The sequence below is a fragment of the Bubalus bubalis genome, chromosome 20 (genome assembly GCF_019923935.1).
Source record: "Bubalus bubalis isolate 160015118507 breed Murrah chromosome 20, NDDB_SH_1, whole genome shotgun sequence".
Taxonomy (NCBI): Eukaryota; Metazoa; Chordata; class Mammalia; order Artiodactyla; family Bovidae; genus Bubalus; species Bubalus bubalis.
Window position 1 is genome coordinate 36,394,361 of NC_059176.1, and position 14,822 is coordinate 36,409,182.

At 40.7% G+C, this 14,822-nt stretch overlaps 1 protein-coding gene and 1 pseudogene across 2 annotated transcripts in view; both read right to left on the reverse strand.

Annotated features, from left to right (window-relative positions):
• The window catches only part of EDC3 (enhancer of mRNA decapping 3), a 47,058-nt gene that overhangs the window by 17,679 nt on the left and 14,557 nt on the right, over positions 1 to 14,822 (reverse strand). For both annotated transcript variants that reach the window (XM_006080643.4, XM_044933188.2), the window contains exons 3-4: positions 13,331 to 13,650; positions 4,236 to 4,571 (exon numbers count right to left, since the gene is read on the reverse strand). In XM_006080643.4, coding sequence (XP_006080705.1) covers positions 4,236 to 4,571; positions 13,331 to 13,650 — 656 coding nt within the window. The remainder of the gene's footprint in view (positions 1 to 4,235; positions 4,572 to 13,330; positions 13,651 to 14,822) is intronic.
• Positions 222 to 363, reverse strand: LOC112580979 (annotated as a pseudogene).

A 14,822-nucleotide genomic window follows, 5' to 3' on the forward strand; every position in this document is an offset into this window, starting at 1 on the left:
TTGGAGATATGGATCTTCTGGCGGCCAAGGAACTTGAACTTGGTCCTGCAGAGGGCCTCAATCACATGCTCCTTGTTCTGAAGCCTGGTATGAATGGACATTATGACTTGGCCAGTGTGGACCCTGGTCACTGTGCCCTGGGGCTTTCCAAAGGCACCTAACATACAAGTCTGGAGCCTAGACTGATGACAGCGTGGCAGTCATGAACGTCCACTGGCAAGGGCTATCTCCAGGTCCATCAGGGCGACCTGTGCAGGCAACACACTGCATACACTACCGAGGAGGGTGCTATTGGCAGCCACCGCACACCAGGCCCCCGTGGGGAAGAGGGGAAGACGGCACAGTCAGCTTAACTGGCTGCAATCACATGACCTTATTTAAATGACAAGAATTATCCCTTTGTAGATAAGGAAATAGGTTCAGGAGTCCCCACGCGGCTACATAACTCAATTCTCTGACCCTACAGAAGCCCCTTCATGGAAGCCTTTAATGGTTATTAAGTCCCTTGGTGTGGCAACACTACTATTTGCTTTCTTAGGGCTCAGCCAAAAAGCAGCACAGGAAGAAAATCACAAAACATGTAGACTTGGCCTATTCTAAATTCATGCAATCTAACTACAAGTAGACTCTCATCGCCATTCATGCCCTGCAAACACTATGCCTTTGAATCCTCTTGCTCATTCAACCCTTTTCAGTCTTCAATCATGAAATCCTATCAAATTCCCCTTTGTCACTTCTCTCATATGTTTGTCTTCTTTTCTACTCAGAAGTCCACACCCCTGACACGCGAGTTGTGTCATCAGCCTCACTTTTCTTCCTGCTCTGGTCTCTCTCCTTAAATTCTAACCTAAATTCTATATAAGACCTGTCTTCCTAAAGACTAATCTTTCTAAAACAGATTTTGGATCATGTCTTTTTCAGAATCCTTCAGTTGCTCTTCATGGCCAGAAAACAGGGGACAGCCTTAGCACACGAGGCTCTCTGTGCTCTGGTCTAAAGCTGTTTATAACTCCCACTCCTTCCTTCACCCCCAACAAAAATCTCTACCCTGGTCAAACCAGCCAACAGCCAATCTCCCACACAGCCCTTTACTCACACTCTGCACCAGCATCTGCCCAGCCTACCCATAAATATCTTCCTCTTCCTCTCTGATGAAATCTTGCCCATGTTTCAAGGCTTCTGCCCTGCTCCCTCTGTGAAGCTTTCCCTGATCACCCACCTTCAGGACCTCTCCTGCCTCTCAACACCCCATGGATTTAATGTCCACATTCTCACTGGATTTCAGGTATATATGGTATCTTTCCATTTCCCAGTACATCTTAATAACATGGGTGCAAAGACTGTCTTAGAGTGACTTACACATAATAAGCACAGCATTTTGACTGGCCCAAACTATCTTAAATATTACTTTTACAATATTATTAATGTTGAGCAAAGATTCTTCTCTGAAGACTTATCACTCTCCTAACTGGTGTTCTTTGGGGACCTCTCACCTCTGAACGTAAGAGTGCTCACACACATGTTGCATTTTATAGCCAAACTTAACTAACATGTCTGCAACCACTGGATACTATTATTCAGCAGGGGAGGTCCAAGCTGGAGGAATCTCCGACAATCTGCTGGAGACAGCAGCATAGTTCCAAGACCCAGAGGGGCTTTCCAGAGAGAAAAGACTTGGGTTAAACAAAGAGCTAAATTTAGTTGCTTCCTGAATGTGTTTTCCCAATCAATAGACCTTTCATAACACTGCCCCCACCACACACACATTTGGCAAGGAGTATTGCCAAGAGGAATATGAGCAATGAGAGAATAACAGCTTAGAAGCTGTTGACACCACTTAGCGTGCAGCCAGTGTGTAGGATACCAGCAGCAAGCCGCCCGATTCCTGACACCCAAACCATTACCAAGTGGGTAGTAAACATTTGTTCTTTTGCAACTCTGGGTATTAGCAGAAAATAGGTTTGCAGTTCTAGGACATGAATGCCACAAGGCTAGACTGGGGAGCAAGCCAAGCCACTCTCCATAACTGCTAATCTAAGTTGGTCTACTTATAAGGGAAGTAAAGAGAGAAGACTATATTATAACCTAAGTGCCATTAAACTATCCTTCTCATATCCTTCTTTCTCTTTTAACTTATCTACATTCAGAAAAGGAAAAGAAAAGTGACAGATAAGGTTTGTGAGTGCCTTTGCCTCTCTGGACCTCAACGTCCTCAATCTGCAAAAATGAGAAAATTACATTCAGTGATCAAGTAACCTAACTTTTTTGGTCCTAGCTTGTTTCCCTACATTTTCCAGATAGTTTGCCTTATTCTTGTACTAACATTTGAATAGGAGAGCCAACTGGAAAAGTGCCCCCATCCAAGCACTATGTGAATAATACTGAGACAAAATCACTCGTGGGAGAAGTTGCTCAGCAAGGTAACTGCGTGCTCGCTGTTTCCAGCACAGACCCTGCATGACAAAAGGACTTCAATTCCACTCCTTATCACTGCTGAGAACAAAGAGAAAAACAAGACAGATGACGCTACAGGACCTCTTCTCCCCTCACTGTCAACGCTCCAGTGAAATCCAACTGGCTGCGACACACCACAAGCCGCCATACCTGAGTTCTTGGCCAACGTCTGGCACATGTGCTTTGCAGTATATCTGTTAATCACAATTGTGATTAAAAAATATGAGAGGAGGGAACTTTCATTTCTTTCATTAAATTAAACAAAATGTGAAGACTAAGCTGGGGAAATGGAGTACATAGTAAGAAAAAGTTCCCACCTCTCCTGTTGTCTACTTTGGCAAATGTTTTTTTAGGTTCTTTTGGTTCTGAGAATCTTTCCTGATTCTTGCTGCTACTGTCTCCCTTTTAGAAACTTCACTTTGAGGCAGGCCATAATCTCCCCAAGCTTAGGAACCTCAGGGAAGTCACATACAGCATGAGCCAACCACCTCAGCTTCCAGAGAGTTACCAGTAGAAGCAGCTTATTTTGTCACTGAGGGCAGTAAAAAGGAGAGCAGTCAAAAGTGGATGGGTAGCAGGATCTGAGTATACTACCAGCCTGCTGAATGAAGTTATTTGCCTTAACACAGGTGGTTAAAAAAAAAAAAAATTAAAGGAATCCATCAAGTCACACTGCCAGTATCACTTAAGTAATCTACGTTAGCAAAGAGGCATGCCTATCAGGGTCTGAAAGGTTAAGAAAGACTACTAATTTCTGTCTTTTACTGACAATCTGCTTATTTTCTTTTTACATGGAACCTTTTACACACAGCAAAACCAAATACAACAGAGCCCCGCTGATGTCTACAAAAATGCCATGCCGTATTTGATTTTCCCTAAAATGAAATTATGCTGTCTCCATAAATCTCCCATAACTGCTACTAGCTTTCAAGCTACTGCTACCCTATTTTTAAGACTTCAAGCCAAAATGATTATTATCCTTATTAAAATGAATATGATTCCCCCTTTAGCTCCCAAATCACTCAATAACAATAGTTTCTATTTGTATTCCAAGAAGCCCAGTTAATAAGTTTGGGGGGAAGGGACAGAGACAGGGATGACACAGACCACCTGTCCCACAGCTGCCTCAAAGGCTACATTTGAAGAAAAGATTCTTACACTAAAAAAGACAGAAAGACTTTAAAATTACTGAGCCAACAGACACAGTGACCTATACATAACTACCAAGGTACCACTGTCATTGAACTTTATGACTAGCTCCTCAATGACCAGGCTAGCAGGAGATGAGGACAGTATAGCAAACAAATGTAACTTATGGAAACCTTAATTTTAGCCAATGGTTTCAACCACTCAGCTCTGACTATTTCTTACCCCAGCAAACAACCAGTGCAACAGAGCTGAACTTATGGTAAAATCTACAGGCAGTAATAGGAAAGCCAAAGTGAAAACAGATCTAATTATGTCAAGCTAGAGAGTTAGCCTCTATGCCTTTAACTGTTAACCATAACCTACTTAATAAACAGCAGACCAGATCCTGCCAGGCGCAGGATATAAATGGATATGTAGAAAAATCAGCCCCCATCCCAATCGAGTGGTAAGCAGGATATCAACTGGCCACATCTCTAAAAGACAATATAATGGGCCAATGACCATGCCACTTAACCTACTTCCTACTCCAACACTCTGACTCAGAATCTGGATCATTCTGTTTCAAGTACCAAAATAAAGTGGGGCGGCGGAGGAGGCGGGGGGATAGCCAGCGGGATGTGGGGTTAACTTACCTGTGCAGAACTCCTTGCTCACATTGTGGGGCACTGTGATCCGACGGTAGACAATGGGCTCTGACTCCAGAATGTTCTCATCGTGGCGGTACCGAGTAGGCCTCTCGTTTGGGATGCCCCGGGAACGGGTACCACTTCTCCTCTCATAGGTATCAATTTCCTCAAACACAGCTGCCTTGTCAAAAAGGGCCAGGTTCCCTTCAAAATCAAAATCTGTGTCTGGGATCTCCTCAATATCATCCCCAAAACACTCATCATCTTTATTCTTCATCTGGCCATTCTTTAAGCCACTTTTCTTTGGAGTTGCCTGATTTGGGTGCCTGCTACTAGATGACCCTGCAGAAAAAAACAGGGACTAAAGTCAGTATGCTCACAGAAAGTGCTCAGTGGGGAGCACAAATTACCACAAATCTCATGGAATAGTAGATTTCATAAAGTGCCCAAGTAACAGTGAATATGAAATAAGCAGTACTCCTGAAAATCTGAAGCTCTGCCCTTCATAAGGGAATTGGTAATGATCAAGGCTTTTTTGACAACTGACTATATCAAAAAAGTGGAGGGCAAGAACACAGCAGTCTCTCCACACAAGTCCAGGTGGTCTGATTCTGAATGTCCAGCCACTGATTAAGAGAGAAATAACCAGAGTAAAAGAAGGCCAAGTCCTCGTAACTTGAGGTTCAAAGAAAGATTTGCCCAAGTGGCTCTGAATTCCATGCTTACCAAGCAAGCCATTTTCTGATTTTTTAACTCAGTCTCAGGCTAGACCTCAGTAGGAAGGGAATCCCTGGGTTTAGACAGATTCCAGATCTTGAGACGGATATACATCTGCCACTATAAGTTGATATATTTTGACTTACAGGCCTGTTTTTAGATCTTCTGGTTAATGTGACCTCTTTTCTTAAAATTTTATCACTCTGGGTTAGCAATTTCTGAACCATCAAATGATGACAAGGACCACACTGACATAATCCTGTAGAGGCCACACCAAGGTGCGTACCAACACCACAGCACTGAGGTCACTCTCTGTCTCTGAGACTCTCTGGCCACCACATGTCAATAAACTACTCCTCCAGCAGCAAAGACCCCACAGAATTCTCCAAACCACGCCTTTCCAGAGAATCCTGAACTGAATTTATAGTTTGATCCCCATCTGACCACCCCGAAATGATGAAGCAGGTGACTGGTATGCCAAACGGAACCTTCAACATAGTCTGAATAAACATAATGTATTTCCTTTTGTAAGACTGAGCTTCTCAATTTTTAAAACACTCAAGTAGAGGTTGGGATGATCATGAGCAAACCCCCTCATTCAGATCACCCCAACTATACTGCTCTAACTTCTCACAGCAACTCCCTTCTATCCAGTGGACCATGGGTCAGGAGACCTAGGACCTAGTTTCAGTTCTGTTATTAACATGTTATATAATCTTATATCTATCATCCAACTTCTCAATTTGCTTGTATGTAAAATGCTCACTGTGGTGCCCCTAACAGGGTTTCTAGTACACAGCAGTCCGTCAATAAATATTAAACGAATAACTCAACATCAGCAAGATTAATTACAATAATTATTCTGAAAGATGTATACTATACATATGTAACTCACGTCTAAATCTTCCTTATGCCAAATATTGATATGGAAAAGGACTATGCTGGCAGTAAAGATGAGATTTAGGCCTCAGAGAAAAATCTAAGGCTGACCAAAATTATAAAAGGAAAGAAGAGTTGGCTGAGTCACTATAAAAAGCTGAGATTATGAACCACTGAGAAGCTTGTCAAAGTGTGGGTGAAGTTCTAGTTTCAATAATTTGACAAAAACATTTAATGAGAGCATTTTGTGCACCACAGCTAAGTACCTGGAATACAGTACATAATCAAGACAAGTAACCCAAAGGAAGGAGAGATATAATAATTAAAATACAATATAATGAGAAGTTTATATAAAGTGCTATAGAAACACGGATGAGAAAACAGAGCCGGATTAGGAATGGGAGAACAAGCATGAAAATACACGGTCAGGATAACACATTAGCAATATATGCAGGCAAGGGAAGAAACAGAGAAAAAGTCCAGTTTGCAAGATTATCATTGTACTGCCTCAATATTAAGTCAATATTATTAAATCAATATTAGGAAACAGGTCTTTGGCCCAGTGGTCTCTCTCCAGTGGTTGTGTGCACACCCAGGAGGGCAAAGGATGCCCCACAAAGGATGATGTGGGGAAAAGATACTGAGTATTTTATTTACTTTTTCTAACCAAAAAGAGGAAGAATTTAAGCCTTATGAACTTAAGGCACGGATAGAAATCAGCACCCTTAAGAAGTTTCATACTACCCAATCACTGGCAGTATTTGAGCTACCTGAAGAATGAGTGATGTTCCATAACAACAAGTGGATTTACATTGAAATGTTTAAACTGTTGTAAAATATACATTACCATTTAAACCATTCTGAGTGTACAGTTCAACAGTATTAAGTACATTCATGTTGTACAACTATATACATTTTTAACTGCTGAAGCATACAAAAGTAAGTAAGTGGCTTTAAAAGATACCTTAAGAAAAAAACTATGCAATAAAGATAATGCCAATAATGCAATCATAAGTGAACAAAAGAATGGCAGAGATAACACTTCCTCTATTCCTCTTACAGGCCTTCTTTAACCAGAGTGTTTTTAAAAATTAAGATAGCCTCCAAAATTAAAAAATAAACAAAGTTATTCCAAACATGAATCGATATGGATTACCACTTCACCCTAAGTGTATACTCTTTATCATAGCCCTGGGGCCAAATCCAGCCCAACCATCACCTGCTTCTGTAAATAATGTTTTATGGGTATATGGTCACATTCCTTTGTTTACATATTGTCTAAGGCTACAAAGACAAAGTTAAATGCTTGAGACAGAGACCTTATGGCCTATAAACCCTAAAATATTTAATATCTCACCCTTTACAGAAGAAGTTTGCTCACTCTGCTCTACATCATGCCTCTCAGAGGTATTTTCTACAGCTAAGACTGCCATTAAAATTAAAAATAAAAAATATTTTTTTCTTGAAATTAACTGAACTTAACCAGAATTCTCTGACTCTCTGTTTTACTCAAGGTGTTAAGTCTGTCACTCGTCATTCAGATCTGCCAGCCAGCACCATGCCTACACCAGAAGCACGCACACACACACAAAAAAAACACCTCTGATGAATTAAAAATTCAAAACAACCACATCAAAAAACAAAAACCCCCAAACAAACAAAAAAAACTAAAGAGGTTATAAAAGAAAGGGCAACTTAAGACTAACTTATGAGAAAGAAAGGGAATCATCAAAACTATGCCAAGCGTGTTGCGTGACTAAAAAGGACAGGAAGATGAAGTTGTCAACAACAATACAAGAGGGAGCATGAGGCAAGGACTTCAGAGGAAAGGAGTTCAGTCAAGTGCAGCATGAACTGATATTAAACTGTCCTGAACCTATCGCAATGAAGACAAGCGATTAATCAATGGGCAAGAAGACAGAGGAAAAGAAACAAAATGGGAGATCATTTGTGGCTTGACCACAAACTACAAACATAACTCACAAACCCACAGTTCTTACTTTAGAAAGTATCAGGTATTTTCTCATGTTCCCGCTGAATACAGAACTTCCATTCATTCATTTGACAAAGATACACTAAGGATCAGCTATGCTCCAAATGCTTTTAAAAGAGCAGAGAGCAAAAAAATAATTTCCTTCTAAGAGGAAATACTGACATCACATATCAGCAAGAAAAAGATAAAGAGAATGTAAGGTAAATTAAAGGCAGGCTAACATGCTTAGTTGTCTCTTATTCTTCCCTTTCCTCATACTTAAAAAAAATACTGGGAAGTCCTAGGTGAATAAGCTATCTCAAAGTTTGGCTTACTCATCCCAAAGGGTCTGGCTCTGTATTAAACTGGCCTTTGGCCCCTGGGAGAGAAAAGCACTTCCCTTGGAAAAGATAAACAGTGCTTCCCAGATTTCTTTACCTTTCAATTACCAGGGCCAAGTGTGTGTTAAGACTAGAGGCTGGCCGCCTTCCTGTGCCATTTTGCTGCCAGCCTTTGGCACAGAGGCTCTTTGGCCAGGAGAACTTATAACAAACCCATTGTTGTGTAACACTCAGTGCTACTTATTTATTGGAGCTTGTCACACACATATTGTACAGGGGAACTCTGTCCTGCACTTAGCACGCTAACGGGCACTTGAAGGTCAAATCACAAACGTTTTGGTGCCAGTCTCAATGGGGTTTATGAGGAGGTTCCTGAGAGTATCTAGTACCTTCTTTTCAACTCCCAAATTCTAGACCCTAGTAATCAATCAACCTTGGGTTCCAGCAGCAGCACCAGGGTTTTCAAGTTTGCTGGATATATGAAGCACATCCAAGGAGGTAATGAAGTCACATTAGGACCTCAGAAGGACCATGAAAACTTGGCAAAAAATAATCTTAGGACCTTAGATGGTGGGATCACTGTTACATTAAACAGACCATATAAGAGGACTCAAGAGGTTTCCCTCTGCTCCCTGGAACTAATGCTCCATTTACCTACTTGACAAATACTCTTGAGTGTTAGTTCAGTGACCACGGTTATAGGAACTATTCTTTATAACCATCCTCTCAACTCCCAACCTAAAAGAAGAGATTAAAATCTGCCTGTGCTAAATCTCTCATCAATGTTGGATTAGGTAACCAGAACCAACAAATCCTTCAACAACTCATTACTAACTTTGAAAGACAATTAAAAGCCAGAATTTACGAGAAATTATATTCTTATAGCTTTATCAATCTACTAGTCTCAACATCAATCTACACACACCAGAGAAAATATGATTTATAGCTCTCTAATGAAAAAAATACTTAATCTCCATTTCTCATCCATCAATGGAAAAAACCATTAATAATCTACATTACAACTGTGATGGGAAGAAACCAATATACTTCCTTGGGATCCTTAAAATGCTACATAAATGCTAGATCAGTCCATTCCAAGCAGACCTTTCTTCTTATTTTACAGGGTTCACTGATCAAATAAATAAATTTACTCTGCTTTCCATCACAAACCAATTCTGAGTCACATCCAATCACCAAACTCCCAGGCCATGGCCATCTTCCACACAAATCTGGATTCAAAAGAAATTTTTGAAAAGAGAACCCAACATTTTACTGTCCATGATCTCTTAACCTTATTTACATGCAGTAATAATCTAGGAAATGAGAATGGATCAACCAGCAAAAGCAAAAGAAGCATCAACCAACCACAGTATACTTCTGAGAGTGACCCTACTTTTTACTAGATCAGAGTGACTTGTTAAAGATCAAATAAATTACTTGTTTTGAAGTTAACTGTACTCTTTCAAAAGAGTTGCTATAAATGTTAGTATCAGGGCAAAAAAGAAACAAACTGATAGTTTCACCATATATCCAGCAATCATACTCATGGGTATTTACCCAACTCATCTAAAAAGTCCTGTCCACATAAAACCTGCACACAAATATTTACAGCAGCTTTGTTCATAATCACCAAAAGCTAGAAGCAACCAAGATGTCCTTCAAAAGGTAAATGGATAAACAAACTGTGTTATACCCATACAATGGAATATTATTCATCAGTAAAAGGAAATGAGCTATCATGCCACAAAAAGACATGGATGACTCTTAAATAAATAATGTTAAGTGAAAGAAGCTACTCTGAAAAGGCTATATACTGTGTGATTTTAATTATGTGATTAGAAAAGGCAAAACTACAGAGGTAGATGGTAAAAAGATCAGTAGCTGTTTGGAGAGGGGTTACGGCAGGCAGTCAGGGAGGGGAAAAAAGGAAGGACTAAATAGGTGAAACATAGGGAATTCTGCTTAGTACTGTAAAGATATTAGATATAAGATATGTATTTGTTAAAACCCACAGAACTTTTTATAGAGTACAGGGTGAGCCTTAATGTATGCAAAAGAGTGAGGAATTTGGAGGATCCCCAGATGGGATGCAGAATGCAAGGAAACAACCTGTTATAAATACATGAAACAAATCAATGAAGGGAATGGGGATATCCCTTAGGGTTAGTACTGTAATTCTGCTACGTATACTGGAATTGAATGATTTAAGTCAGATGGCAGATAGTATGGGTTTCTCACAGCTGGAGGGAGAGGTTACAGATGAGGAGGAGCCTAGAATGATCCATGGATTAGACCTGGTCACATCATGAACTCATTTAGCTTAATCTAGTAGTGATGGTTTCCCTCGTGGCTCAGACGGTAAAGCGTCTGCCTCAATGCGGGAGACCCGGGTCCGATTCCTGGGTCGGGAAGATCCCCTGGAGAAGGAAATGGCAATCCACTCCAGCACTCTTGCCTGGAAAATCCCATGGACGGAGGAGCCTGATAGGCTACAGTCCATGGGGTCACAAAGAGTCGGACACGACTGAGCGACTTTAGCTAGCTTAGCTGAGTAGTGATGGTTACATATAGAAGTATTTATAGACATATGTATCTATGCTGGTTAAGTATATACATATATATTTTCCTGCTCTGTCAGCTTTTGAAAGGGTGACACCCAGTAGCAAGGAGCACATCTAGTACCTAGACAGCAGTTTGTAATACCATTCTCCAATAAAAGGAGACAGGACTCCTTGGAGACATGGCTGAGTCTAGGGCTGGGGCAGGAAATACAGAAGATAAACCTGAAGCATCTTGCAGTGCTAGATAGTAAGGAAGGCCTGGGGGAGGGGGAACCCATCCACAATGATGGGAGCATGTCCAAGGGACACAGGAGCCAACTGCAAGAGTTCACAGTGGCCAAAGTTGAAACAATTTGATTACCAAAATAAAGCGGTATTGAATTATAAACCAAAGCATAAAATAAACACTTGTAAGTCCATGTTGTTGTAGTTCAGTTGCTAAGTCATGTCCGACTCTTAGCCACCCAAAGAACTGCAGCCAACCAGGCTCCTTCCGACCATGGGATTTCCCAGGCAAGAACACTAGAGTGGATTACAGTTTGTTTCTCCAGGGGATCTTCTCCACCCAGGGATCGAACCTATGTCTCCTGCACTGCAGGTGGATTCTTTACCACTTAGCCACTAGAGAAGCCCTCTAAGTCCATACTGATAAAAATAAATAACGGAACAAATAAATGAGAAAGAAGAGACCTATCTCTAGTAGAGAAGGATTCCAAGTAACTTATGTAGCTACTCTGCATAACTCTCCACTCCTTAGGTGGGAGCTGCACATACTGACTTCAGAAGAGAAATCTGACACACAGCACCTCAATCAGGCAATCAACGTCAGCGTCAAAAGAAATACAATGTGGGACTTCCCTGGTGGTCCAGTGGTTAAGAATCCACCTGGCAATGCAGGGCACATCAGTTCTACCCCTGGTCCAGGAAGACCCCTCAAGCCACGGGGAAACTAAGCCTGCGAGCAGCAACTATGAGCCCATGCGCTGCAACTACTGAAGCCTGCACGCCCAAGAGCCTGTGCTTCACAAGACAAGCCACCACAGTGAGAAGCCGGCGCAAAGAAACAGAGTAGCCCCCATGCTCTGCAACCAGAGAAAGCCTACATGCAGCGACCAGACCGAGGGCAGCCAAGAAAAAAAGTCGTATCATGCTGATGGTACATACTATTGATATGATGCAATGAAAACGACACTATCTCTGTGTGTCTTCCTCCCCAAAACACATAACCCCAGTCTAATCATGACAAAAAAACATCAAATACCAATTGAGGAATATGCTACAAAATATCTAACTAGTACTCATCAAAACTGTCTAGATCATCAAAAACAGTGAAAGTCTGAGAAACAGTAAGAGCCAAGAGAAGACATGACTACTAAATGTAGCATGGCATGCTGGATGAAGCCTGTAACAAAGACAGTAGGTAAAAACTAGGGGAATCTGAAGAAAATATAGACTTTGGTTAATGTATCAAAACTGGTTCATTAAATGTAACAAACGTACCATAGTAATGTAAGATATTACTAACGGGGAAAATATGTAGGAAAAAATAAGTTTCAAATTGCTAATGAAGATTATCTTCCTGCATGAGAGATTATAAACTGCTTGAACATTCAAACTTTTAACAAACAAGTCAATTTTTTGGTAAAGAAAAAAGGTGTTTTTTGTGTTTTGTTTTAAAGAAAGAATAAAGAAACAGAGAGAAGGTTAAAGTCTAAATGGAAAAACGTCCTTTTCTATCCAAGCATTCGACAGTTTTGCAAAGGATAGAGAAGAATTAATAATTCAATTTCAGTCTCAGGTCAATTCAAATAGTTATTTAAGAAGCACTAAAGGAAAAGTGCCTTGAAATACCTTTTTTTTTTTAAATTTTTTTTCCAAAATTGCAATAGTTTATACTCATGGAAATCAGGCATCCTCAAAACTTTAAAAATGTTGGCTTCTGAAGGGCCACATAAATCTCTAGTGAATCTGTTATAATTCACTGCTATAACATTATTCCAGTAAATATGTTAAAGAGCACACCTGACTAGTGAATTAACTACGCTTCTGTAATAAGCAAACGGCACTCAACCATTTGTCAGTACCACACAGAACTGGGCATCAGCACACCTCAGTGTATGCTCTCCTTGGTGGGCTGGCAGGGACAGTGAACACAATAAATTTAAAACTGTCAGTCTGTCAGAAACTGTAAGATCACAGAGATGTCTAGGCCCATCCCTTCCTCTCCTCTGGGGATGGGAGTTAAACCACAAGAACAAAACATATTCAAGAATCCCCTAGAACAGCCTGAATGCAGGTTTAACTTAGATATCGCTACTACCACCATTTACCAGATCAAAAACAACATCACTTTTGTCTATGCGAACTCGAGCCAGATCACTGACATTTTTTGAAGGAAAAGAAGTGTTGGGAGAGGGCAGGGAGCGGGTGTGAGTCTCAAGCAGCTTATTTCCTTTCCCTTTAACATCTTGAGGAAATAGCACGGGAATAAAAGAACCATGCTATATTTTTGCAAAACCCTTCCAGGATCTTTTTTCATTAGGGTAATAAAGGACTTATTTAAAGAACAGCAGTGGATAAGTGGACATGGAACACCAAGTTAAGAAAACACATTAACTTAATCCAACTTACAAGAGTTGTGCCGACGACGGAAGCTTTTGGACTGACTCAAGGATTCCGTGTGCCTGTCCACGTAGCTCTTTGAGCACTGTTGCTGCTGGGGAGAGATGGCAACATCTTGGCTCTTCACATCTGTCCTCTTAGGGATGTTCTGAGGGACACTGCTCGAAGAGGCTGGCTTCTTGACCAACTTGCCTGTGCCATTTTGATTGATACCAACTTGGCAACCAACACCAGAGGAGCCTAATTCTGTCTGATGAAGGTCTCCAAAATGTTGGGTTTCTCCAGGGCCTGGTATCTCCAGAATTTTTAATTCTGTAATGTCACCTGCCCTGAAATACATAAAAGAGTCCAAGTCTCAAAACTATAACAGTGATAACAGTGATGAAACTGAGATCCACAGCAAAAGCCACACCTTTGGAGGGCTTCATTTCAATGAGTAGTCAGAGGCAAAACCTAAAAGAGATGGTGGCGTACTTAAAGACAAGACTTAGCCACCAACATTCAACAGACACAGCACTGACCTTTAAAAGAGACCTGTTGTTATATCGTATACTAATTCATGTATATGGAATCTAGAAAGATGGTACTGATGAACCTATTTGCAGAGACACAGACACTGAGAACAGGCATATGGACACGGCTGAGGGGGGGAGGGAGGAGAGGGGGGGACGTATGGAGACAGTAACATGGAAACACACACTACCATATGTAAAACAGATAGCCGATGGGAACGTGCTGTATGACTCAGGGAACTCAAACCGGGGCTCTGTAAAACCTAGAGGGGTGGGATGGGGAGGGAAGTCGGTGAGAGGTTCAAGTGGAAGGGGACATAGGTAAACCTATGGCTGATTTATGTTGACATTTGGTAGAAACCAATATAATACTGTAAAGCAATTATTCTTCAATTAAAAATAAATAACGATTTTTAAAAAGAAACAAAAAATAAATTAAAAACTTAGAAAAGGAAAACAAAAGAGACCTATTGTTAAGGGAGTGGGAGACGGATGGACTGGGCATTTCAGGTTAGTAGATACAAACTATTACATGTGGATGGATGGACAACAAGGTCCTACTGTACAGCACAGGGAACTACAGTCAAAATCCTGGGATAAACCATCATAGAAAAGAACACAGAAAAGAATGTGTGTGTGTAACTGAGTCACTTTGCTGTACAGCAGAAATTAACACAACACTGCAAATCAACTATACTTCAATAAAGAGTAAAGAGACCCACTGTTAATCATAAAACCATCATTAATATCTTAGATTTCTATAATGCTTAATGGCTTTTTTCATTCATTTACTTACCTGCTCACTCAAAAGGTATACACAGAGTACTTACTATGTATGTGGTAACCCCTGTAGCAGGAGTTGGGTATATAAAGATGAAAAGCAATATATGCTCACACAGAACTCTAAGTCTAGTCAGCAGAAAATTCAAGTAGGTAATCAAAAATCTTGAATACTATGACAGAGGTGTGTACTGGGGACTAGAGCCCCC